Below are 27206 nucleotides of genomic sequence, written 5' to 3'. Positions count from 1 at the left end.
AAACACTAATGGATGTAACAGTTCTGAGGTTTGTTTGCAGCCTCTGAATAATTTGGTGAAATATTTCTTGTAAATTTTATTTAACGTCCTGTTAAAGACGCATTTTAATATAAGACAAGAACAATCAAATCACTTTTTTCTTTTTGTTTTCAGTAATGATTCTGCAAAGTGAATCACAAAACTGAACAAAGAATTTCTCTCTGTCCATCGTATCTGTCAGCAGTAACGTAAAGTAACTCAGTACATTTACTCAAGAACTGTACTTAAGTATAATTTTGAGGTACTTGTACTTTACTTGAGTATTTCCATGTGATGCTACTTTATACTTCCACTCCACTACATTCCCTCCAGACTCCCTGTTAACACATCTGCAGTTAGCGAAACAACAGGAAACATCTCTGCTGTGTGTCTGAGCTGCAAATAAACCACATACAGAACATCAACAACTCAGAATACAGGAAGTCAAACCAGCTGTTATGATTGTTGTTATTCTGTTTTTTTCACGTTTTTGTTTTTCTCCTATAGTTATCTTCTTTTTTTTCCCTTTTTTTAAATTTCATTATCTTCATGAATGGTTAAACTGTAAATTTAATTTTCTGCTACGTCGTCAAAGTGAGCATGAATTTTAGACTTTTTTCATGCTTTTTCATTTAGTTCATCATTATTGTTAATGTTATGGTAATTTCTTTTCTGATTTTAATATATTATCAATAACACTCTGTATTGTGTTCTGTTGTAATCATTTTCTTGCAAGGACCCCAGGAAGACTAGCAGACATTAAATTAGCAGCTAATGCCAATAAAGAAACAATAAGAGGCTGAAGTTAACCACTACTCCATGTTCTAAATAGGACTAAAACGTCCATGTTTACTTCCAGGTGAGTTTAATTTCTACATGAACCCTAAAGAGTTCGGTCTAAACCTGCTCTATGTGAAAAGTGCCCTGAGATGACTTTTGTTGTGATTTGGCGCTATATAAATTAAATTAAATTGAAGATTGAATTGAATTAAACACAAGGTACATACAGTTTATTGTGTGTTGACAAGTTATGTAACATTACTGTCATGTCTTTCTTTTGTCACCTGGAAGAAAACATAAATGTTTTGAGTCCTATTTAGAACATGGAGTAGTGCTGCACTTCAGCCTCTAGTGGGTGAAATTCACCTGTTCTTAAGTCATACACACAAGAAAGAAACAATTTAAATCAGACTTAGAAAATGGATCACAAGACTTTTTTTCTCTCAGGGCTTCTGTACATAACTTCTAAGATCGATGGTTATCTGTACTGTAATGTGTCCTCATTTCAACAGAGATAATACAACTATTATTTTATTAGCATTCAATCAGGGCTAATGATTATTTTATTATTTTCTCAATTAATTGATTGATCATTCTGTCTGAAATATTTTAATATCCCACAGTGATGTATTCAAATTGCTTTTTATGTTCAGCTAGTCAACAGTGTATGACGAAGAAAAACAGCAAATAATTCACATCTGAGAATATTTTGGTTTATTGGACAATTGTTGCAGCTCTACATTCAGTTACAACTGTTCCTGTTAGAAACACAAAAGCAAACATCTAATGACATAAATAATGTATATGCAGAACTCTGCAGCTGGCAGACCAGCAGCAGGACATCAGTGGCTGGACTGGTGTGAAGGTGTGGAGGTCTACCTCAGTGAGGAGTAGACTACCTCTGACTCTAGGGGGCGCTCTGAGAAACACACACAGTTAAAACAAGATAAGAAACAGTGACAGGTATTTCATTGCTTTTTGGTCAATTTGTCATCAAAGAAATAGTGCTATACTTATTTGTTTTATTTCAGAGAGTGAAATGAGAAAACTGATTCCTCTCTCATGTCTTAAAGCTAAACATAATGGATGTACGATATTGGATTTTTTGCCGATATCCGATATGCCGATATTTCCAACTCATTGTGGCCGATTGCCGATACTGATATATGCACATAATTTTTCCAGCTGGCTGAGGAGACTATTATGCATGCAAGCATAGATTGTACTAAATATGATCAAGAAAGACAATATATGAGGGAAGAAGTTAGGAAGACTGGAGTTCAGGAGCTCAGCATTAAAACTGTAATGAACCTGCCAAGTGGGAGCAGCAGTAGAGTTTTCATTGAGTTTATTAGACAGACAGGATTAATGTGTAGGATTTAATCTCTGGTCCACATTCCAGAGCAGAAGGTGGCGGTAATGCACCCAATACGCTGGTTGCCAACCGCTGTTATAAACCAAAAAGAAGTTTTTTTTTTAAACAGAGTGGTACATCCTATCAGCCAGGGTGTTTCCTATCTGTGCAGCCGAACATAGCAGCTCCTCCGTGGACTATTTTACCCTGACGGTCCCGGTGCTTCCTCCGCAGGCTCCACTCCACTCAAGCTGCCCGTCAGATCAGCTGTTTCTTCCCACTTTAACCTGAATAACAAACCGGGGTGCGGTGCTCCGGTTGGATCCACACAGAGAGCCGGGGCTAACGTTAGCTGAGAGGCTAGCAGAGCGTTAGCAGCAGCATGGCCAGAGGGAAGCACAGCCAGCTAGCCTCTGCTAGCCTCCCAGCCAACGTTAGCTGAGAGGCTAGCGGAGCATTAGCCGCAGCATGACCAGAGGGAAGCACAGCCAGCTAGCTTCCGTTAGAAGACGCAGCTGGTATGATGGGCAGCTGAGTGAAGTGGAGCCTGCGGAGGAAGCACCGGGACCGTCAGGGTGAAACAGTCAGGTGGCGGAGGAGAAGGCAACATATTGGCATCTCATAATCGGCAGAAAATGTTCATTTCGGGCCGATGCCGATATTTCATTTTGGAGCTTATATCGGCCGATACTGATGATGTGCCGATAATACCGTGCATCCCTAAATTTTATACAACATCATTCCTGACGATGTAATCAGAACAAACAGCAGGAAGTTTGGTATTACACCAGAGGGCATCAGACTGGATCAGTTTCCTTGTATTTTGTGACATAAAGAGCCTTCATGGTGCTGGATATTGTTGGACAGTGACAGACGACCACTGCCATTAATCCTCATGTATTTTTAACTCTTTCTGACAGTGCATTAGTCATATTTTAAGATGTTTGCTAACTCGCTTGCCTCTAACTGCCCTGTGAGGGACGAATAAAGTATGATCTGAATTTAACTGAATAAAAGGACTGTAATTGTGGAAGATATCCACTTGATTTGACTAACTCATGTTAGCCTCAGATAAACATTTGTGCACAGATTGTGGATTTTGTGCCCCATCACTGACTTTGAAGGATCTCGTTGTGCCCAGTATGAACAGAATCTACATACAGTATGTGCAGTGATTATTGTATTAAGAGTGACTTACCTGTCTGACCTCTCCTGCTGTTTGGGCTGATGGTTATTTGTCCATAACAGACTTCTGTTGTTCTTTTTACCGCTGTGTACACTACAGCTGGATCGCTCTCTGGAAAATAAAACACTGTTAAATGATGAGTTCACAATTTCGGATTCTGTAGTTTTATGACTAGAACTAAACTAGAAAAATTGTGAACTTATCCTTTAATACAACCAATGAAACTGCTGCAGAACATGTGATGTAAAAAACAAAACCCAGAATGTTAATAAGACTACAATACAAACATAATGACATTATTTTTATTATTTTAAAATAAGATATCACAGGAAATTAATCAATCATAGCTGCAAACATCAGTGTAAATGTCCCCTCTTTGAACTGAAGTAAAATACAGACACGTTTTTACAGTTTTTTTGCTTTTTAACACCCCTGCAGTGAAAGAAGGAGGAGACATAATTCAACAGGAAGCTGGATGACCACAGAGCTGTTGCTTCTCTGCAATCTAACTGACACACTTCACACAATATGCAACACCATGTTCAAATGCAAAAAAAAAGCTTCTGGTAAAGTTCAAATCGAAATATCGTGATCGTCAGTATGAGCAACACATTTCATTACTGTCATTTGACCCACTGTTAATATAAAAATATTGATTTTAGCAACTTTAAAGACGAGCTGTTGTACCTCTCGTCCTGTTCGCTTCACAGCTGACGTCGTCTGTTCTTCTCACTGATGAATAAACTGGAACTGGGTCACTCTCTGGGAGATAAAACACATATTAAACTAAATATCATCACTGCAGCTGATACATGTGCTGAATATTTGTAGTAATGAGGCTAATAATGTCTAAAAATAACAAATAAAGGTGAAATGTATTCAGTAAAGACAAACAGTTCAGTTAATGCACATTGAATAAAACACTAAACGTTATAGATATGTGAGCAGAATATACAGAAATGTGCACATTTATCAGTTATTGACATGAATCAAACAGCATTAAAAGTGCCAGTAATGAGTCTAAAGTAAAGCAGAGAAGCTGCTCTGGTTTTAACCTGTTTATCAGCCCTGCGGTGAACCTGACCAAATTCAACTGATGCGTCTTTAACAGTAAACAGGAAACTGGACGGCAGCAGAGCTTCTGTTCACTCAGACCACAAACTAAATTTAAACATATATATTAACGTACAAGATCTATTGCAAATAAACATGTGAAAGGTATTGTGAAGTATCAAAGTGAAAAATAATGTCAACAGATGGTGTAAAAGGTGAAATGCTGAGAATGAAAAGTCAGTTTGTGGCTTTTAATCCACAAAGTGAAACATAAATTTCTCTTCTGACGTGTAAACTCACATAAAACATTCAGTAACCAAAATCTAATTAAAGTGTAGTTAAACTCAACCCATGTCCATCTAGACACAAGATATTAGTTTGAAGCAAATTTTAACCCACAAGGATCCAAAAACGTCTCCAATCTCAAACTCAATAACTCCTAACTAACTTCTCACAAACATACAAGTAGAAATAAACACAAACTCTGAAATACTGGAGGCCTCAATGTAGAACATTTATACATAGATGTAAATAAGATGTGACCATAAAGTAGAAATTAAAGTTATAATCCTTAAGATTACAGCATGTTTTCCTCAACAGCCTTTCAGTGTATTTACATTCTGTGATTATCTGTCTGTATATAGTAGTTTTTATAGTTACTGGTGGAGTCCGTCCCTCCATCACTGGATCCACACTGACTTTTCTCTCATGCAATGTGATGCAATAACAAACAATAACACATAATGAAAAAATAAACAACAAAAGGACTAATTCTGTTTGTGCATGTGTTAAAAACAAATTCAGATTGACTTTACATGCATGAGGGATTGACATGAAACACATTTCCTGCTGTAAAAAAAGTTTATGTTGTTATCATTTCTTATTGACTTTATTAAGACAACTTGAGTTTGGATTTCTGACAAAGTAGCAGCTCAACCAGTGTTTTCTGTTGTATTAAACACTTCCAAATCAACAAGAATTACGACTTTTAAGCAAAATATATCTAAACTGTTGCACAATAACTAAACCTACGTATGACATGTTGAATCTGATATCCAGGAATCTGTGTCTGACCTGCAGGTTTCCTCCGGACGCATCGTCTCACCAGTAGAACCAACAGAACCAGTAGAACAAGCAGGACCAGACCACAGACAGGCAGAATATACAGCAACACAAATGGAGGAGGAGAGGGGGATGAGGAGACATCAGGATGATGAGGACTTGTAGGATGTGAAGGAAGTGTAGAATGAGGAGGAGTTGTAGAATTAGGAAGAAGTGTAGAATGAGGATGAGTTGTGGTGGTGGGTTTGTCTGTGATAACCAAGAAATAATCCAAAAATAGTCAGTAGAAATGTTTAGAATAAAATGCACCACATAGAGTAATATACATCTGGTCGAAATTATAACGTGTCCAGTACTAATATGTGCAATATGTGTCTTCAGTCTGAAGGACCTTAAAATACCATAACAACAGCTGCTAGCTGCTCCAGCTGACTCCCATTCAAAAGCCTCAACTTCTCTCTAGAAATACTGAGTCAATCATTGTTTTCAACAAGTCATTCTGGTCTCAATCTCTAAATTCAGACCCTCTAATAAGTGTGCTGCTGGTCATTTTGGAAATTATTGCTCTGTTAATAATATTTGAACCCTTATGATAGCTTTGATGTCTGCTGTGTGATGGTTGATTGACAGCTGTGATTGACAGATGACTCACCTGCTGCTCTCCTCAGCTCCAGGACTCACACTGATTTGCACTATTACCACAATATTTCACTAACTTTAATGCTGGATGCTGCAGACTCTCAGTATTGTTATTGGATAAACTGATATGGAGTCTAAACTGCATCAACCTTCTTGTTTTCCACGTTTGATTTTACAACAAAAAGCACTTTATTAATAAATTGATGTATCTTCAAGCTCCTAAATCTGAGTCTTCTTATCAACACATCACCCATAATATGTATTACTGAAAAACAAAAAACATGAATCATCTAATGGTGGAAATTCCAGATCTTCAATGCTGAAAACTCCTTATTGGTGCAGAAACCCACTTTAACAGCAGCTGAAGGTCTTGTTTTTACAAGTGCCTCCAGTGGTTTAACCTCTCACCTCACTGCAGTGATGTAGAAGTGTACTCCAGGGTGTGTCGGTACACTGTGACATCACTGCTGACTTGACTTGATTTGTCTTTGACTTCCTCACCTGTGACAGTGATCCAGCTGGGTGGAGACTCTCCATGACTGCTGTTACACTTGTAGAGTCCTTCATCAGACTTGGAAACATTGCGGATGGTCATGTGACCTGCAGGCTCAGTCCCGATGAGGGAGCCATCTTTATAGAAATCAGCTGGGAGGTTGGAGGTCTTTGTTTTACAGTGCAGAGTGACATCATCTCCCTCCATCACAGGGAGGACAGGACTCTGCAGGATCACTGATCCATCTGAACACAGAGACAAACTACAGCATTTCATCATTTACACTCAGCTTCATCAATACTAACTCCACAGTCTGATCTTACCAGTGACAGTGATGTTGATGCTGTTACTGGTTGCTCCCTCTCTGGACTCACACCAGTAAACTCCACTGTCCATTGTGGTTATGAGGCTGAGGTTACACATAGAACCAGCTGGTTTTCCCCATTTATCTCCACACTCAGCTCTGGTTTGTCTGCTTGTGTTCCTCCTCAGCGTCCATCCAGCAGAGCTGTTGTTCTCCTCACAGCTCAGAGAGACAAACTCATTTTGAAACATCTGAGAGCTGCTGGGACTCACAGTCAGATGAGCTGTGAGTAAAACATAATGAGCCATTTAGTGTCTTAAAGAAAACATCCAAGCTTAATGTTCAACATTACCGCTCAACATATCTATCAAACTGATGGATCAGTTACTCAAACTCAACTTCATATCTCACCCACCAACACAGACCTTTGGGTTTGAACATCTCATGAGTCGAGTCACAAGTTAATTCAAGATTTAAATCTGTCAGGATGTTGTGCAAGTCTCCATCAGTAAGTTGCACATCCATGTGCAAGTATCTCAGGTGTCAGGATGCTGTCAGACATTATTGGCAACACTTAAGGGTACAAACACATCTTCATGTCATCATATCAAGTGGATATCTGCCACATTTACAGTCTTTTTAGCATCAAATTCCCTCTTTGTGTTTCCTTGGACAGTGTTTCCCTGTTGAGCTGCGATGGAAGTAAAGTAACAAAAAGAGGGACTTTGGCACTAAAAAGACTGTACCGTTGAAAGATATCTACTTGATTTGACTCATTGGATGCTGAAGCTTCATATTAGTGTCAGATAAACTTTCAAATACATTTTTGCACAGAAGGAGGACTGTGGATTTTGTCCCCCATCACTTCCATTGTAAGTGCATTATGAAGGGATCTTCTAATGGTCAGTATGAACAGGAGGAATGATTACAGCAAGGAAAACAGGTTTAATGTTCATTTGGACTCCTGACTGTTGTTTTAAGACACATTTGAGAAATTGAGAACCCGTCCTTCAATGGGTTATCAATTAATATATGTTTACTCAAAGTTGGGGGTTACAGTTACGTTCTGAAAGGTACCTGAAATATGAAACTATTGGTCACATGTAAACATCTGCATGTTGCTTCATCAGTGAATGATCACCAGAAATAATTTCTGACAGGACATTAATACTCAGTTCTTATTTCTAACCTCATGCAAATATAAACTGCTGATGTAATGTGAACACTTCTGCTGGCTCCTGCTCTTGGTTTTAGTGCATCTTAAAAAGCATCAAGCAGCAACATGTAGACGTTTGCATGTGATGACCAGTTTGATAAACACAGCCTGAAATTACTGAGAACAGGTGCATCAGATTCATGAATCAGGATTTCTGATAATTTGGTGGTAACAAAAGCGAAAAAATAAAATAAAGCAACAGAAATCTTGATGTAATAACTCTCAGCATGTGTCTCTTGTGTTTAAGTGTTGGCTCGTCATATAACAGTTTACTGACCTTGGTTTGTTGTGCAGCACAGCAGTGAGGTCAGCACTGAAGAGACATGATGACACTGGTTAGTTTGACATTTGCAATTAATCAATTACTGATTTTAAATCACAAGATGGAACTTATGAATAGTGATGGAAGAAGGACTGAGATCTTTACTGAAGTAAATACAACACAGAGTAAGCACTCATTATGCAAAATGCCTCCATTTAGATATTTATCGTATTGGAATATTAATACTGATTAATTAATGTGAACATGTAGGCAACGTACACTGTTGACCAGTCTAATAATCTATAACAATGTACATTTTATAAACGGATCATTTTATAAAGAAAGTTTCGTCTGAAGTACAGCTACTGACCTTTAATAAAGTACAATATTTCTCTCTAAAATGTATTGAAGTAGAAGTACAAAGTAACATAAATACTTAAGTATACTTTGCAGCACTTTGGATAGAAGTTGTAAAATGTTTATAACACATCTGTCTGTTCATATTAAGTTAAAGTTAATTTGCAGTGAATCTCCTCAAACTCCAAATATCAGAACACCAAATCTCTGTCTTCAACAGACTTCAATATGAAGCTTGTAGAGACAGGATGTACTTTGTGGGAGGAGGTGAGAATAGATTCAAACAGTTCTGAGGTTTGTCTGCAGCCTCTGAATTGTTTGGTGAAATATTTCTCATAAGTTTTATTTAACGTCATTTTAAAGATGCATTTTAATATAAGACAAGAACACCTGAATCTCACTTTCCTTTTCATGTAGTAATTCTGCAAAGTGGCTCATAAATCTGAACGAAGAATTTCTCTTTTCTCATCGTATCTGTCAGCAGTAATGGAAAGTAACTCAGTACATTTACTCAAGTACTGTACTTAAGTATAAATTGGAAGTACTTTACCTGAGTATTTCTATGCGTATACTACATTTCAGAGGGAAATATTGTACTTTCTACTCCACTACATTTATTTGACAGCTTTAGTTAGTTTTCTGAGCTTGCCCGCCCTCTCTCTCTCCTTGTCTCTTGTCTTTTTTAAAATGAGTTAGGAAACCCACAACAAAGCCCAACTTTTAATGTTATCAAATGAAGAGAGGTGTCCTCCTCTTGTATCTCTCATGGCAGGGTTGTACAGCTCTGATCATGACATGCAGTCACAGAGCCCAGAAGCTCCACCCTGCCGGCTCGCTTTTTTATTCCAAGTTTATTAATATTGAGAATGTTGCATTGCACTCTCTTGTTTCCCCAACGATACACCCACCAAGTGTGAAGTCGATCAGATGAACGGTTCTCGAGATATGTGGAGGACAAACATACGGACAGAGATTCCTTGTTTTATATAGAGATAAAATCATATTTTCATTTTAAAATGTTTTATAAAGTAAATATCACTCATATCTAACTACACCCGTTAACAATGTAATTATTAATTGTGAACATTACAGATTGTACTCACAGAGCAGCTGCTGAAGAGATGTTTCCTCCATTGTACCTCATAGTGATGTGAGATCAACTCATTGTTCAGTCGCAGCACTTAAACCCTCCTCTTTCCTCTGTGGAGGTGAGTATGGTGGTTGTGTGATTTTGTCTTCAGCAGTTAACATGAAAACAGTAGTTCAAATATCAACCAACAGTGGCTTCATTAAACTACACAAACACAAGTGAAAAGGTTGTAAATGAAGCAGAGGAGTTGTTTCAGTCTGCAGTGAGACTAATGAAGAACTAACCAGCTATTTTCACCACACACTCTGATGAAAGACTTGAAATGTCTGATACAACACATGGAGAGTGACACGTACAAAGTGTAGGTTTTTTCCTCTGGTGTCTCATTGTGGTTTTCTGCTGGTGGAAGAAGAAAAAACAGGAAGTGAAACACTGAATGGAATAAAATCACAGATTCACTGAACAGCCTGTTGTTTAATTATCTTTTGAGTGGAGCTGTTAATACTCTTCAATGTTACGTTTTAGCCCCCTGGATGATTTTCATGACTGTTTATGAGAATATGATGCAGCATCTTCACGTGGTCACAATGTGAATTGGAAATCTAAAACCATCTTGTTTTTGTGTCACTCTCTACAAACCAAATCAGGTTATTTTAAAAAAAAAAATGCAGTTTAAGAGTTCATGGTTCTGTTCTTTTTTCAAAAGTTTTACTGTTTTTGCACAAACAATAAGTCTTTTTGAATAAAGTTTTTGTACTTTTCTCTGCTGTTGACTAAATACTGAAGTTCAGCTGCAGCTTCTGAACCAGGAGGAGAACCAAATAGTTCGGCTTCACCTTTAAAATGTCGCTGGGAGAAACACCGAACAACGGCCAATGACACAACCGTTATTGATCTTTCAGTCTGTCGTATGAACTTTTACATGTCGGTGTCCAGGGGCCCGATGAGCTCAGCATCGTTATCATAGAGGACCAAAGGGCCCGACCCCTAGGTTGGGAACCACTGGACTAAACTAGCTAACTGTATATAAAGTAGTGTAAACTAGCTCCACCTCCAGCAGCTACAACAGTAACATGCTGCTCTAACACTGATGCTTCACTATTAATAATCTAATGATGTCATATATAATAATATATCAGTCAGAGGGACCAAACCACTACTTTTACTGCAATACTTTAACTACATCAAGCTCATAATACTTATGTACTTTTACTGCAATACTTTAACTACATCAAGCTCATAATACTTATGTACTTTTACTGTGGCAGATTTTTCATGCAGGACATATTTTTACATTGCTGTATTAGTACCTTTGTAAAGGATATTAGTACCTTAAGCTTATTCTCACACCTAACATCACATGTTAAAGACAAGTGATGTTACATCCTGATTCTGATTAGTCAGTCAAGAAGTCCCCTAATGTTTCTGAGTGCTGATTGGATGGAGAGCCGGAGGAGGATGATGAACCGGGTTTGTGTGAGGGACTCACCACGTACCTCTCACACGTGAAGCCGGTGTGGAGAGCCTATTCTGGTGTGAAGGTATGACTGTAACCCCGGTCTCAGACAGTCAGTCCTCCACAGAGGGGGAACCACTACGAGTTTGTGAACATATTCTGTCTCCAGAGGCGGGATTTTCTTCTCTGTCGGAGTTATATTTTCGGTGGAGTTTGTAAGATGGAGACTTCGGGTGTTAATGCCGACAAACACGGAGAGATGCATCCGGATAGGAGGCAGGGTGTCGGGGGGAAACTCAGCTGCTCCTCGGTCAACCAGGAAGACTGGATGTTTCTCCAAAACTCTGCAGGGAGCTGATTTTTCCTCATTAATGGACTATGAGCGGGTGAGTAACTCTGTATATATGAAATTAATCAGTCATCGAGTTCGGGCAGTGGATTTATCCAATGTTATATCCTGATAGTGATCATTTCCTGGTGTGAATTCCGTTATTTCCGTGTAACCGGGCAGTATAACCGCACACCTGAGACGCAGGTGTTTGTAGTTCTGAAGTGATGAACTACAGGCAAATAAAGTGAGGCTTTAAAAGCTTAGAGCTAAAATAAAATACATAAACTGATTGATATTTGTGTGAATGTGGAGTTGTGAAATAACTTCAGGTCCAGGCTCGTGCTCCTTCCTGTTCAGTTTAGCAACAAAAGTCAATACTGATATAGAGCACATATCTATAAGTCTTGATGTGAGTAACAGTTTCAATTTACAACATCACTGCACTTTGTTCTGGATTACATAAAATAAGTCACGTAGAATATTATTCAAATTTTCACTCAGCACTTTATGAGGAACACCCGCGTAATCTAATGCAAAATATATTCTACTTTTATTAAGCTTATAGACTGTTATTTATCGGCGGGGGGCTGGACTGTGACTTGGTTTCTTTCTTTTTTTAACTTGATCCTCCGGAGCTACAAATATTTGTCCTTTAGCCTCCCTGTGCTACTGGGGGAAAATTTCTTATACAAAATGCAAATCCTCCTCACAAATAATGGCATCATCACACAAGCTTTACCCTTGATGGTCGCATTAACGAAAGTTACTAAAATGAAATCATGGAGTTGAAGAAAGTCTTGGTTTTCTGCACCAAATTAGCTCTGCTGAAGGTCTTCCTTTGCTGATTAACTAAAACTTGTCATTGAAAGTTAATCTTGGAGAGATTGATATGGTTATAATTATAATTTTACTGTTATCTGAATTACTCAGCCCTCTGTAAAATTATAGCTGGACCACCAATCACAAAGCTGAAAGCAGCATTTTCTTCCCAGCAACTGTGGAGGCGCAAAATTCTGATAGGCTGACAAAAGGGGCTTCTTTCATTTAACCCTTCACATTCCAACACAAACTGAACTTTAATGAGTCCTGTCAGCATACAGCGGTAAAACACGTATTTAAAATAAATACAAAATAAAACCATTTAAAGTTGTATGTCAAAATATAAAACTTAAGTCCCTCCCCAGAGCTTAAAATCTTGTTTTGCAACCTCATAAATAATCAACAGTCCCTCATATGTTTTCAGTTTTTGTTGACATTGTCAGAAAGGTGATAATTGACTATATCAGAATTCAAAGAGGACATAATCTGCATATTGCAGCTCTACTGGAATATCTTTTATTAACAGTTAAAAACTCCTTACTTATCTGATTTAGTGATCTGATGTCAGTGTGATGGAAGTAGAGGTAACAGCTGCAAATGAAGCAGTCAGAGCAGGCTGAAGTCCTGGACTTTGACTTCCAGGGAGCATTTCTGCAAGTTTGAAACCTTTGACCATGTTTAACATCCAACATTATAACATAATGATATGATATGTCTCATTTAAATGCAGGTATAGTCCAGCCTGGTAACCAGAATAAAACATTGGTATTGTACGTCTCTGCAAACCACATATACTTTGAATATCTACGTTTCAACATGTGTATTAACATTTGCAGCTGTTTTTATTTTATTTTTTTAAATTTCATTTTAACCCAAACCATGATCTTTCACTAACCCTAACCATGTGGTCTTTGTGCCTAAACCTAACCAGACCTTAACCACAACGTTGTCATACCATGAAACATCATTATTCAAAGGAGAATGATCGACACTGAAACAGACATTCAACGTATCCGTGGTTCGTAGAACGTACAACGCCAACAGTCATGTGACATTAGGAGCCAATCCCTGCTGTCTGTCTGGGTGTGGATAGAGCGACCAACTGTGCTCTACCTCGAAGGAACCCAAACTCTGCGGTCATGGATTCTTCAATAGCAACGTCATTTGTGTCTTTTCTCATCTTTTCTCTGACTTCTGCATCTGCAGGTGAGCTGTGTGTGTGTGTGTGTGTGTGTGTGTGTGTAGAAAATGAAGAAATGAAACCCTGCCAGTGGTACTGGGAGTCGGTTCCGTTTTCCGGTTTTTGCATTAAACATGTCGCTCGTGTGAATTTTAAAAGTCACATTTCTTTACAAAGAAACCTTTTGAATTTGGTTGTCTGGATTTTCGTTGGGAAGCAAAAAAGGAATAGAAAAATAAAATAGGTGCCTAAACCTAACCAGACCTTAACCACAGCGTTGTCACACCATAAAACATCATTATTCAACAGGTAGAAATGTTAGTATGCTACATTTGTAGAAATGTTGATATGATATGTATTACATGTGTTGAAATGTATATATTCGTATTGTGACGACCCCTCCGCTCCACTAGGTGCTCCTGCGTTCCGTTTGCTGGTTTCCTTTTTGTCTGCCGGGGCAGGGCGGAGGATCGTCATCGCCATCATGAGCCACACCTGGGCCCGGTGTGGTTGTGACTATAAAGCTTGGCCATTTACATATTAAAGGCTCTGAAAATATTGTGGCAGATGCCTTATCCAGAGCACCTTGCTCTTAAGTTTTGCTTTACTGTACTGTGTAACTTCTTTGGCCTTCTATCTCTTTCTTTGTCACTCTTAAATGCTTCTCCAGGCGCCGGAGTTGCTGGGTTGCAGAGGGGAGTTATGAAGTGATTGGCTAGCGGGGGCAGACTCTTCAAGAATGGTCAGTACAGAACATGTGTGTGTGACGACCCCTCTGCTCCACTAGGTGCTCCTGCGTTCCCCTGACCAGTCCCCGCCGCTAAAAAACACCCCCACAGCATGAAGCTGCCACCACCAGGCTTCACTGTTGGGATGGTACTGGGTAGGTGATGAATGCTGCCTGGTTTCCTCCAGACATGACAGACATCCACCGTATGTGGTCTGCACGCTGTCTACTTTGAGTAAACTGAATTTAGCCTCTTTTCCAGTGTGAACACACTACAGACTCAAGGCCGTGGATTTTGGGACACAGTCAGAAAAATGTTACAAAGCTCCTAAATGAGTCAAGTGAAGACTCTTCACAGGAGACAGTCTTTGACTGATTAACAGAAAGTTTTAAAGAGTCCATGTCAACACATCTGCAGTTAGAGAAACAACAGGAAACATCTCTGCTGTGTGTCTGAACTGCAAATAAACCACAAACAGAACATCAGTAACTCAGAATACAGGAAGTCAAAGCAGCTCTGTTATGATTGTTGTTATTCTGTTTGTTTCATGTTTTTGTTTTTCTCCTATATTTATCTTCTTTTTTAATTTTTTTAAATTTCATTATCTTCATGAATGGGTAAACTGTAAATTTAATTTTTCATTTAGTTTATCATTATTGTTAATTTTATGGTAATTTCTTTTCTTATTTTAATTTATTATCAATAACACTCTGTATTGTGTTCTGTTGTAATCATTTTCTTGCAAGGACCCCAGGAAGACTAGCAGCCATTAAATTAGCAGCTAATGCCAATAAAGAAACAATAAGAGGCTGAAGTGAACAAATACTCCATGTTCTCAATAGGACTAAAACATCCATGTTTAATTCCAGGTGAGTTTAAGTTCTCCATGAACTCTAAACACAAGGTACATACAGCATAATGTGTGTTAGCAAGTTATGTAACATTACTGTCATGTCTTTCTTTTGTCATCTGGAAGAAAACATGAATGTTTTGAGTCCTATTTAGAACATGGAGTAGTGCTGCACTTCAGCCTCTAGTGGGCGAAATTAGTATTACAACAACAAACACAGAAAAAATCATCTTGACATAGTTTTTTTTTTCACTTGTTCTTATGTCATAAACACAGGAGAGAAACAATTTAAATCAGACTTAGAAAATGGATCACCAGATTTTTTTTCTCTCAAGGCTTCCATGCATAACTTCTAAGATCGATGGTTATCTGTACTGTAACGGGTCCTCATTTCAACAGAGATAATACAACTATTATTTTATTAGCATTCAATAATGCTTATTAATGATTATTTTATTATTTTCTCAATTAACCTACCAGCACCTCTATAACTCACTTCCAGCTCTACTGGAATATCTTTTATTAACAGTTAAAAACTCCTTACTTCTCTGATTTAGTGATCTACTTTTGTGAAGTTTAGAGACTGTAGTTTATCGGTAATTTAACTTGATCCCCCGGAGCTACAAATATTTGTCCTTGAGCCTCCCTGTGCTACTGGGGGAAAATTTCTTATGCAAATTGCAAATCCTCCTCACAAATAATGGCATCATCACACAGGCTTTACCCTTGATGATCGCATTGATGAAAGTTATTAAAACGAAATCATGGAGTTGAAGAAAGTCTTGGTTTTCTGCACCAAATTAGCTCTGCTGAAGGTCTTCCTTTGCTGATTAACTTCAATTGTCATTGAAAGTTAATCTTGGAGAGATTGATATGGTTATAATTATAATTTTACTGTTATCTGAATTACTCAGCCCTCTGTAAAATTATAGCTGGACCACCAATCACAAAGCTGAAAGCAGCATTTTCTTCCCAGCAACTGTGGAGGCGCAAAACTCTGATAGGCTGACAAAAGGGGCTTCTTTCGTTTGACCCTTCGTATTCCAACACAAACTGAACTTTAATGAGTCCTGTCAGCATACAGCGGTAAAACACGTATTTAAAATAAATACAAAATAAAACCATTTAAAGTTGTATGTCAAAATAAAAAACTTAAGTCCCTCCCCAGTGCTTAAAATCTTGTTTTGCAACCTCATAAATAACCAACAGTCCCTCATATGTTTTCAGTTTTGTTGACATTGTCAGAAAGGTGATAATTTTACTTTACATTTATTATTGAGGTGGTAGTGGGTGGTGGTGTACTGGAGTGTATTATAATGAAAAGTGTTCCTAATATTTTCCCCCTCATGTATGTTAATGAAGTGGACAAAATATTTTATATATGTAGTCAGAATTCAGAGAGGACATAATCTGCATATTCCAGCTCTACTGGAATATCTTTTATTTACAGTTTAAAACTCCTTACTTATCTGATTTAATGATGTGATGGAAACAAAGGTAACAGCTGCAAATGAAGCAGTCAGAGCAGGCTGAAGTCTTGGACTTTGACTTCCAGGGAGCATTTCTGCAAGTTGGGAACCTATCTACGTTTCAACATGTGTATTACGTATCATATCAACATTTCTAATGTGACGTAGCCTAGTTCACATGAGATCTATATGAGCTGACTTTCCTATTATTATTAGGAGGAGGAGGGGTTGGTGGATGGATAGGAAGTTTCTTGGCAGAAAGTTGAAAGTTGGAAATCAGCAGAGCGTAAAACCACCTCGAAACCAGCACCTGTTTCTTCTTCCTGTTTCAATTGACAAAAGCAGGTGTTTTTAGTGAGACGTCGGGACATTTGCAGCCGTTTTTATTTTTTTATTTTATTTTAACCCAAACCATGATCTTTCACTAACCCTAACCAAGTGGTCTTTGTGCCTAAACCTAACCAGACCTTAACCACAACGTTGTCATACCATGAAACATCATTATTCAAAGGAGAATGATCGACACTGAAACAGACATTCAACGTATCCGTGGTTCGTAGAACGTACAACGCCAACAGTCATGTGACATTAGGAGCCAATCCCTGCTGTCTGTCTGGGTGTGGATAGAGCGACCAACTGTGTCCCACCAGGAAGGAACCGAAACTCTGCGGTCATGGATTTCTCAATAGTAACGTCATTTGTGTCTTTTCTCATCTTTTCTCTGACTTCTGCATCTGCAGGTGAGCTGTGTGTGTGTGTGTGTGTGTGTGTGTGTGTGTGTGTGTGTGTGTGTGTGTGTGTGTGTGTGTATGTGTGTGTGTGGAGAGTGAGGTAATGAAACCCTGCTAGTGGTACTCGGCGTCGGTTCCGTTTTACGGTTTTTGCCGCTCGTGTGAATTTTAAAAGTCACATTTCTTTACAAACAAAAATTATCAAGTGACCTGATATTTAATGTTTGATGGACTGAACTGTTCAAAACTGTCAACTGCAACCCAATGTCTTTTTCCACTTCCACTTCAGATGAGCAATAAAAGAAAATGGAGATCTCACTTGTGTAGGCCTAATAGGCAAAACTGAAAGTGTTCCAGCAGGAGAAGCCCTTCACTCAGGGACATATACTGGCTGCTGAGCAGCTTAAACCCCACAACACAACGGCCAGCCTCGTTCTTTACAAGTTCAAAGTTAATAGTGAGTTTGTTCGACACAGCTGAGCTGTTTTCTCCAAAATACTGGTGTATTCTGCTCAGAATTTCTTATAAACTGAGAAAACAACTTTTTTAACTCCTGTTATGTTCAACTGTAATAACAGTAATAATGTTCCTGAGTCAAAATGACCTGATGCATATTTAACCATCTGAAAATAGTTAAAAACATAATTTTCTCCACAAACATTAACTTTAGCTCTATTAATATCAATGTAATCAATATTTACTGTAATCAAGTTACAGTAAGATAGAGAATTCATGTGCATCCATCCTTCTGTTCAGATCTGAATTTAATCTGAATGTCACTGAGAGTATTTGAGCAACTAGTTTTAATTCGTTTGAATTTGAGAACTCTAAAATAAATACTGGAAATAAAGTTTTTGAAATTGAACAACTTGAAAGTGAATATTCAGAATTTCACAAATTGAAATTAATAAAGACGATTTTTAAAGTCAAACATTCCAGTGCAATAAATTCAGTGATATTTAACAACATTAAAGTATTCAGTAGTGATAAAACTTCAAAATGTGATATTCAATTGCTGATCTAATGTGACAGATCCTGTGAAATGATGTTTAGGAATAATTTAAAAGCCTGTGGTGCTGTCTATGGCTGAGACAGATTCAAAGCAGAAGACACTGACACTGAAGTTACAGACTTTTAGTTGTTAAAGCCCAAAATCATTCTTCTAACTTTAATATATGAGCATAATTAACTTCAGTGTCACAGATAGTGTAGGATATTTGAGGCTGAGGTTTCTCTCACAGTTGTTGACTTTGAGTCTGTAATTACATTACATTTCATTTAGCAGACGCTTTTATCCAAAGCGACGTACATATGAGACTGATACAACACAAGCAGGGATCTAGTCAGGTGACAATAACACAAGTAAGTGCCATAAAGCTTAAGTTTGGTCCCGATAGGACGTAGATGCCAAGAGGCAGTGCAACAAGGCAATGATTAGAGTGCATAGAAATATGTTTTTTTTTGTTTTTTTGTTTGTTTTTTGTTGGGCTTTTTTTTTTTTTTTTCACCCTACAGTCCATCAAGTGCAGAGATGTTTGCGAAAGAGCTGGGTCTTTAGTCTTTTCTTAAAGATTGAGAGGGACTCTGCAGATCGAACAGAGTTTGGTAACTCGTTCCACCACCGGGGAACTACAGAGGAGAAGAGTCTAGCTGGTGACTTAGGGTCCTGTTGTGGTACCAGGTGCCTTTCATTGGCAGAGCATAGTGGGCAGGAGGGAGTGTAGACCTGAATGAGGGAGTTCAGGTAGGCAGGAGCTGTTTTAGTTGCTGTTTTGTAAGCAAGTGTCAGGGTTTTGAATTTGATGCAGACAGCAACTGGGAGCCAGTGGAGGGATATCATCAGCGGGGTGACATGTGCTGTTTTGGGCTGATTGAAGACCAGACGCACTGCTGCATTCTGGATCATCTGCAGAGGTTTAAGTGTACATGCAGGGAGGCCAGTAAGGAGTTGCAGTAGTCGATGTGTGATGTAACGAGAGCCTGTACCAGGAGTTGTGCTGCATGCTCAGACAGGTAGGGTCTGATCTTCCTGATGTTGTACAGGGTGAATCGACATGATCGAGTGACTGAGGCCACGTGAACCTTAAAGGTTACTTGGTCATCAATCATGACACCCAAATTTCGGGCAGACTTTGTGGGCATGAGTTGGGTTGATTTGAGCTGGATGCTGATCCTTGCGGAGACTGAGTGGTCTTCCAGTGGGAATGACAGGAAGAGCTGGGTGTCATCAGCATAGCAGTGGTGTGCCCCCCAATTTCAGTCGACCAAGATTTTCTTTGGTTGACTACAGCCCTAGAACCTGCATCTTATCAGTCCGCTTTCTGTCTTCCTCTGAAGCCTGAAAAAGAGTTCACCGGAAGGTGTATGTACACACATCTTCTTCTTTTGTTTCTTTTGTGGTAGGTAGGTAGGTACTAGTACAATCAATGCTGTCTGTGTGTGTGGTTTGGAGGGATTATGCAATCACATTGTGTCTCATATTTGGCCTAATTTTGTATTTTTACCCTTTGTAGCCTCCATTCTCACTGGCGGGTCAAATTGACCTGAACAGTATGTGTGTAATATAAACATATGAGGGGATCATTGCAAACAGGTTAAATCAGTCATTTTCCATTTACATGTCCATTTCACAAATTAAGCCCAGCTGAAAATGTTTAATGCTCCAAAAATGATTAAAAATATTTTTCCTGTATTTTTAACTTTGAAATGGGTCGATTTAACCCGAAATATAACAAGAGGGTTAAAGTCCAACTGAAATCACATTTAGTTTGTACATTGTGCAGTCAGAAATAACATCAGCATAGGGCTGTGCAATGAATCAAAGAGTAATTTTAGTCATATTGATTGAAATAATGTCACTCTAAAAGATCCGGCTAATAACATAAATGTTATTCAGATCTATTTATATTAGGCCGACTTATTTGACATTTACAGGATATGTTATACTCTGTCATATCTTACTTTAAACTTCCTGTTTAAGCAAACTAATACCTGAAGTGTTCTTAATTCCTGAATATGGTAAATTAATATGACTAAGTCATAATTCAGGTTTTCAGTTTATTTGTCAGGACGAATGACTAATAAGAGTCTCCACTGTGAGAACAGACATTAATGAGGTAATGGTGACAGTTAATTGTGATATTGATTTTAGGTGATATCACCCAGCATTATGTCAACATGTTTCTAAAATGTATTTATTAATATTTTTTTTTATTATTAATTGTAAGAACAAAGGTTTTTTGGGGAAATGTCAGAAATGCTCCTTCTTGTCTCAGTGTGTCGGTGTCTGTGTTTGATTGACAGCAGGTGGAGGGGCGTTTAGATTAGAGGATGCTGTAAAATGAGTAAAACTTTTTTAAAAAAAACCTACAGTTTAATCTGCTCACAATAAGATTATTTCTTAATGAGCTGTATTACGGATTTTTACTTCCTGCTTTTCTGTTTTTGTTTAGATCAGGGAAACATAACAGCAAAGTCTGGAGATGATGTCACTCTTCCGTGTCGGAGTCCAAGAGGTGAAGCCGTCACACTGTTAGAGTGGAGCAGACCTGAAATGAAGAAAGATGGTTATGTCTTCCTCTACCGTGATGAGAGCTCACAGGAAGACTACCAGCATCCAACTGCTCGAGGTCGAGTGCAGCTGAGAGATCCAGAGATGAAGGACGGAAACGTTTCTGTGATTTTGAAGAACGTCAACATCAACGACACTGGAACATATGAGTGTCGAATTATAATCAGCAACACAGGAGGCAGAGACGGAGACTTAGTTGAGGCCAAGAACATCATCCAGCTGAACGTCATCGGGGCTGAAAAGAAGCGTGGACATAGTGGGATGGTAGTTGGTCTGTCAGTTACTGGTGTGGTTCTTCTTCTTCTTCTTGGTATATTTAGTTTTATATACAACAGAAAACGTAAAGAAGCTATGAGGAGGAATTCATACCAGCCTCCTCCTGAAACAGGAAGTGTCCCTCTGCAGGCGTAAAATGTCTCTGATCTCTTCTCTCCTGAATCTTTGTGTCCTGCTGCCGTCACACAGAGATGAAAACATCATGTTTTAAAGGGTCAGTGCACTCAGGCGACAAAATAAGTTTTAAAACTACCTGCATGGCCCAATACTACAAGAGATACATGAGAAATATGAAATATGAAAATACAGAAAAAGCTTTAAAAATATATTATTATTACTATAAGTATGAAGGAGCTTATTTAATTTCTTAATGGCCTTAAATGAAAAGAGCTTCTTTTAGGGATTCTACACTCTTCTCCAGTAGTGACCTTGATGCTCTGAGCAAAGTTGTACAAAGCTTTTCAGTGGTGGAGATGCAGTGTTGTGAGTTATTTTAAACACCAAATATCTGAATACAAAACTAAATGATCAAAGTTCAACATGTTATAAAGTCTGGTTGCTGACGTCTCTGCAGCCGGTGTCTGTACCGACCAAAGATCATCTCTGAGGATAAAGCAGCCTCACTCTGTAGGGTCAGGAGTGTCTTTTTGTAGTTCAACAGCTGATCGGCTCACGTTTGTTTCTGGAGTTAAAATCTTGCAGGTGATTCATGTCAGATCAATACGACAGCTGCAGATCTCTAGAGTGGCTAAAATTACTGAATAATGAAGATTTATATGTACATTTAAAGGCAGATGGCAAGATATGTGTATTACTTTAATCTATAACACTAGATCTGGAGAATAGCATGAATTCAGTTTTATTATTATTATTATTATTATTATTATTATATTTAATATATATTTTTATATAATACTAATCTAAGATGAATGGGCAGGATTTCAAACACTAACTGTTGGAGCCATAGTCGCAAAGCTAGCAAGTTAGCAACAGCTTTCCACAAGCTCTAAATTATACAGCTTATGAAGAATGTTATTTTTATTTATTTATTTATGCTCACTGCAGCCAATCAGCTTTCTTCTCTGCTGCTTCTGTGCTCAGTTGACCCAGGATGCTGATGACTCTCTAACAACCTAATTTTAGTCATATTGATTGAAATAACTTCACTCTAAAGGAAGTCATAACAGAAGTCATAAAAATGTAATTCAGATCTATTGATATTAGGGCGAATTATTTGACATTCACAGGTTATGTTATACTATGTCATATCTTACTTTGAATTTCCTGTTTTAGCAAACAAATATCTGAAGTGTTCTTAACGCCTGAATATGGTCAATAAATATGACGTAATTCAGGTTTTCAGTTTATTTCTCAGGACAAATGACACAAGCTCCACTATGAAGACAGAGAATCTTGTGCACAGGTGTATTTAATCAGATATTGTTAATGATGTAATGGTGACAATCAACTGTGCTATTGCAGTGGTGGTCAGGGTCAGCAGTGATGATTGGTCGTCTATCATCACGTCGGTCAGAAACAATGTTTAAAATGTGTGCAGCAGAAATAACTGACTGACTGAACCTGAAAATCTTCAGCTCGGCAAATCAAACTGTTTGCCAAATATTATCCAATCCAATATTATTCTTTAATAGCAACAGGCCGAGTCCAAACTGTAATTTAGAAACATAAAAGCAGTGAAATAATTGAAATGTCTTGAAGAAATTATATCTCAGCAGGACACATGATCATATCCAATGGTGATTTTAGAAATCTCATTGGCCACCCCAGATCTGATTGGTTGTTGGTCAAGTTCATTGACATAAGAAAGTGGGACAAATGTTGGTCAATCAATGATGACAGCTGATCAGCTGATACAGGCCCAGTTTGCCGTTTCCTTCTACTATAGTAATGGTTGGACCGAGGCTGTGAATTTGAATGTATCTGTGGAGCTGGGATATGTGTATGTGCTGGAAGCATTAGCATTTTGTGCTAGTGATTAGCATTAGCGATTAGCATATGTAATTTACAGTCTAACATGTGTTAATAGATAGCATTAAAGGCCATTTTGACACAACAAAGCCTATGAAATGTTTAGTTTATGTTCATCTACCACAGTGGTTTGTTCACTTTTGTTTAATAGCATTTCACTGTGTCATGTAAGTAATGTTATTTGTGTTCAGAGTGTGTAAGAGTGAGATTATTGCTGTGAGTCTGTAGAGATGCAGACTGGAAAGTGAGTTTTATTGTTTTCCAGCCAATGTTAGACTGTCTACAGTAGTTTATACTGTAAACACTGTTATAACGTGATGTTTTCAATGTGTATGATCTATTGTTTCTGTATTGTGTAGGAAATGTTCAGGTGCAGATGTAGGTATTTGTAGTGTTGTTTATGGGATGTTTGAAGTAAGTGAAGTTCATTGAGAACTCTAAAGCAGGACTGGAAGCTAAAGTTATTAAAGTTCACAGTTCAGAGATAATAGAGCCGATGCAAGCTGAGTTAACACCACAATGATATGAATAACATGCTGACAACTATTTTAAATGTGTTTTGCACAGTTTTGCACAACACATTTATTCACAGTTAACCCCTGTGAATAAATGTGTTGTATCAGTTTGTACCCAGAGCTTCATTCTGAACTTGTAACATATAATATATTTACTGCACTACAAGGAAACTGCTCTTATAAATGTGTAGACTATCCTGAAATGGAAATGAAAAACCTAATGTACATGGAGTAGAAGACTGAATAGACTGGTAGCTGCATGTTAGAGCTGTTGTAGGTTGTAACATCATCTTTAGATGTTGTGGATGGTCAGTATGGAACCTGTAGTTTAATGCTGTGTTATGAAATGTAAAAACAACAACCTGGTCTGACTACAAACATTACTATTGATGCTAACATGAGTTTATTAACTCAGATGTGATTTCTCTGTGCATAGATTGAAGCAATGTGATGATTTGAACATCTGTATTTACACATTTTGATCAGCTGTCATTCATTAAGGTTCACTATGTGATGGTCACCCCGGTCAAAATGTTCTATTCTGTTTTACAAGCTTCAGCATTAGAAAACATAACTCTATCAGAAGCAGTGATTGTAATTAATAATGACGTCCATTTTTTTTCAAAATAAAAGTAAAATAACACTTTTCACATTAAATTGATGATTATTTGTCTTGTATCAGATGTTTGAGCTTCTCACTCTGTCAGATTCTTGTATTTGTGTCTCAGGTTTATTTCTTTTCTCCTGTATGTGTATTTGTTGACATTAATTTTTCACTATTAATTATCTATACTTTTTGACATGTTTCTTGTTTTGATAAAGACTTTGTTCATAATGTAGATGAGCTGGATTCATGTTATATATTCATTTATGTTTATAACCAGACTTCCTGTTTAGTTGTTTACCTGAAGCTGAGCTGTTGAACCTGTTGATACTCGTCAGCTGTGCAGGTTTAATAAAACACACAGTGCAGAGTTCATCTAGCGCCACCATCTGGTAATGTGTTCTTATCCAATACTTTGGATACTTTGTTTTCAGTGTTAAGTTTTATAATATGCAAAAGTCTCCATCATCAAAATGAAACAACTCTGCTGAAAGGACACTTTTTATCTTTCTGTGTGTGTGTTACAGTTCAGATAACTCAGCAGCCATGAGTGCAGCGCATGAGATAAGAAAAGAGAAAACTTTGTTGATCCCTTGGACTCACAGTTCAGAGGAGGTGAAATGTCATAAGCAGGAGGAGGAAGTCCTGGGGGAGTGATTTGTCACAACAAGTCACATGACTTTGACACCTGACACCTTTGTTGCTGCGTTCATGTGCTCCTCGGATGATGAAGTGTTGGAAGTCGTTCTTTCACTTCAGTGTGTTTATGAGCTTTTCAGTCGTAATGTGGAAACAACATGGACGTTACTAAGGAGATGTGTTGAATTTTGTCCCAGATTTGTTGCTGCACCAGTACATTCCCTAAAACCACTAAATCAAACCACTAATGCTGACTTGTTATCAGTGTTAATGCTAATACGTAACTTTACATGGACAGCAACTACCAGTTAACCTGAAACCATATTACAAGTTACATAATTGAAATGAAATATGTGAATTAGTAAAGTTTCAACCAAACAAAACAAATCAAATATGGTCCTTTGGGTTAAATATTGAAAAAGTTGACGGGTTGACAGTGTTGATTTTTTAATATTTAACCAACATCTTTCCTGAACCTTGAGGTGCTTTGAATGTCTAAACAACAATAACAACTAATACTTTAACTGATAAAGAAACTCCTCAGTTCAGATTAGATGTAAATGAAAGCAAAAGCAGAGCAGACATCTGTCATCTTGTAAAGAAATTCCAGGGATGTTTCAGATGTGACTGCAGCATGTTTCTCTTTCTGTTTGGATCATGTTATTGTTTGTTTTTCTGTTCAGGAAAGAATAAAAAAATAAAATGAAGGGTTCCCAGGTGAAGTTGTGTTTCTAAATGTCTCTCTGTGCTTTAGTAACTTCTAACTTAATCTCTGTGGTTTGTCGTTTAATTTCGCTCCTCTGCTCTGTCTGGACTGTCGAAATCTCCCTTATTTTACTGTTTGAACTTTTTTAAGTTACCGCTGATGGAAACCAAACATTTGCTGCTGCTTCACATTACAAAAAACTTGATGTTGTTATCAGAAATGCAGTGTGTTTGTCATCAAGTTAGCGGAGCTTCATGAGCAGATCTGCTCTTTAATTAAACAGGTTAAACAGATATGTGGTGCTCTTTGGTCAGTGGATCAGTTTTAATACTGCAGGGACGAATAGAACAAGCAGAAACAGCCACAGTGAGATGTTACATGAAGAGCTGCAGACTGTGCTTATTCAAAAGGTCAGCATTAGGGCTTGTAAGTAATCCTTGAGCGCCTCCTTGTGGACAAATATAAATGCATCCAGTTTTCCAGCTACATACTCTGCTGAGTCAGTGTGATGCTGATGTCACGAGGAGACCTAAATGCAGAAGACAGCAGGCTGATCAAATACAGAATATTCATTGAAAAAAATCCATAAACTGGGATACAGGAACAAGGTTAACTGATCAGACAACTCGACAAAGATTGAACTGAAAACTGGAATTAAATACACAAGGAATGATTACAAACTGAACACAGGCGAGTGAAATAAGACACAAGTGAAACACATGAGGTAATGGTGAGAAAACACAGGAAGTAAAAGTAACAAAACACAAGGAGAAAACATTTCAAAATAAAACAGGAGCTGAAAATCCAAACAAACAAAGTCCTGACAGGATGTGACAGCTGATAGTTCACCACATCAAAGTGGGCTGCTGCCTCGTTGGCAGAATATATTTTTTTAATCTTTTTTCCAACAACTTCATACTGTCATTTAGAGGCCACATCAGTTTACAGATATTGATCTGAACTCAGTCTAATACAGAGGTGAAAGAAGTGTTCAGATCCTTTACTTCAGTAAAAGTACAAATACAGCAAAGTAAAAATGCTCCATTACAAGTAAAAGTCCTGCATGAAAAATCCTCCTGCAGTAAAAGAACTCCCTCGGTCCAGATTAGATGTAAATGAAAGCAAAAGCAGAGCAGACTTCTGTCATCTTGTAAAGAAATTGCAGGGATTTTTCTGGTGTGACTGCAGCATGTTTCTCTTTCTGTTTGGATCATGTTATTGTTTGTCTTTCCTCTCATGTCAAATACAAAGCTCAAGTTGTTTCCTGAACATGAACAGAAAGCAGCTCAATAGAAACGCAGCCTGACAAACTGTTCATACTCTGATTCATTCGTCCATAATGAAGCTTGCAGAGAGCAGAGAGTTTATAGGTTTGACACAATTTTTTTATGGAGCAAAAACATTCACAATCACACTAAATCTCATCCTATGTTACCTAAAACATGAGAACACAACAGCCAAAATGATTACAATTAATATTATTCAATGTGTAGAATATTTTTTAAATAAATACAGGTTAAATTTAACT

The 27206-nt window shown here is 37.8% G+C and overlaps 3 protein-coding genes across 14 annotated transcripts in view; 2 read left to right on the top strand and 1 right to left on the bottom strand.

Moving 5' to 3' along the window:
• Positions 1-10371, bottom strand: part of LOC122974165 (Fc receptor-like protein 5) — a 65591-nt gene extending 55220 nt beyond the window's left edge. The window contains exons 1-7 of one of the 5 annotated variants that reach the window (XM_044342120.1): positions 10099-10334; positions 9828-9924; positions 8383-8418; positions 6909-7172; positions 6594-6830; positions 5466-5702; positions 4026-4100 (exon numbers count right to left, since the gene is read on the bottom strand). In XM_044342120.1, coding sequence (XP_044198055.1) covers positions 4026-4100; positions 5466-5702; positions 6594-6830; positions 6909-7172; positions 8383-8418; positions 9828-9858 — 880 coding nt within the window. In that variant the 5' untranslated portion in view covers positions 9859-9924; positions 10099-10334. Of the gene's footprint in view, positions 1-4025; positions 4101-5465; positions 5703-6593; positions 6831-6908; positions 7173-8382; positions 8419-9827; positions 9925-10098 lie in introns of all 5 variants that reach the window. The other 4 variants (XM_044342121.1, XM_044342119.1, XM_044342117.1 and 1 more) reach the window with 4 other exon arrangements.
• LOC122974207 (Fc receptor-like protein 5) overlaps positions 1-27206 on the top strand; it is a 310470-nt gene that overhangs the window by 277060 nt on the left and 6204 nt on the right. The window lies entirely within an intron of this gene.
• On the top strand, positions 11329-24708 carry LOC122974252 (butyrophilin subfamily 1 member A1-like). Of its 8 annotated transcripts, none has more exons than XR_006400265.1 (3): positions 11522-11656; positions 14014-14483; positions 14590-14824. XR_006400265.1 is itself a non-coding variant. In XM_044342268.1 (3 exons), the coding sequence occupies exons 1-3, from the start codon at positions 17321-17323 to the stop codon at positions 21358-21360; spliced, it is 537 nt and encodes a 178-aa protein (XP_044198203.1). In that variant the 5' UTR covers positions 17131-17320; the 3' UTR covers positions 21361-24708. The 8 variants fall into 8 exon arrangements, 3 of the variants coding, with proteins under 3 accessions (XP_044198202.1, XP_044198201.1, XP_044198203.1); XR_006400266.1 differs by having other exon boundaries at positions 11571-11656; positions 14271-14483; XR_006400264.1 differs by lacking the exon at positions 11522-11656 and adding an exon at positions 13337-13626.

This window comes from Thunnus albacares, chromosome 22, assembly GCF_914725855.1.
Source record: "Thunnus albacares chromosome 22, fThuAlb1.1, whole genome shotgun sequence".
NCBI lineage: Eukaryota > Metazoa > Chordata > Actinopteri > Scombriformes > Scombridae > Thunnus > Thunnus albacares.
This window is presented reverse-complemented; position numbering and strand designations above follow the sequence as displayed.

Coding starts and splice junctions, on each gene's coding strand:
- LOC122974252 (XM_044342267.1), top strand. CDS start 13,560: ATGGATTCTTCAATAGCAACGTCATTTGTGTCTTTTCTCATCTTTTCT. Junction 13,627..20,830: donor TCTGACTTCTGCATCTGCAG/GTGAGCTGTGTG, acceptor GTTTTTGTTTAG/ATCAGGGAAACATAACAGCA.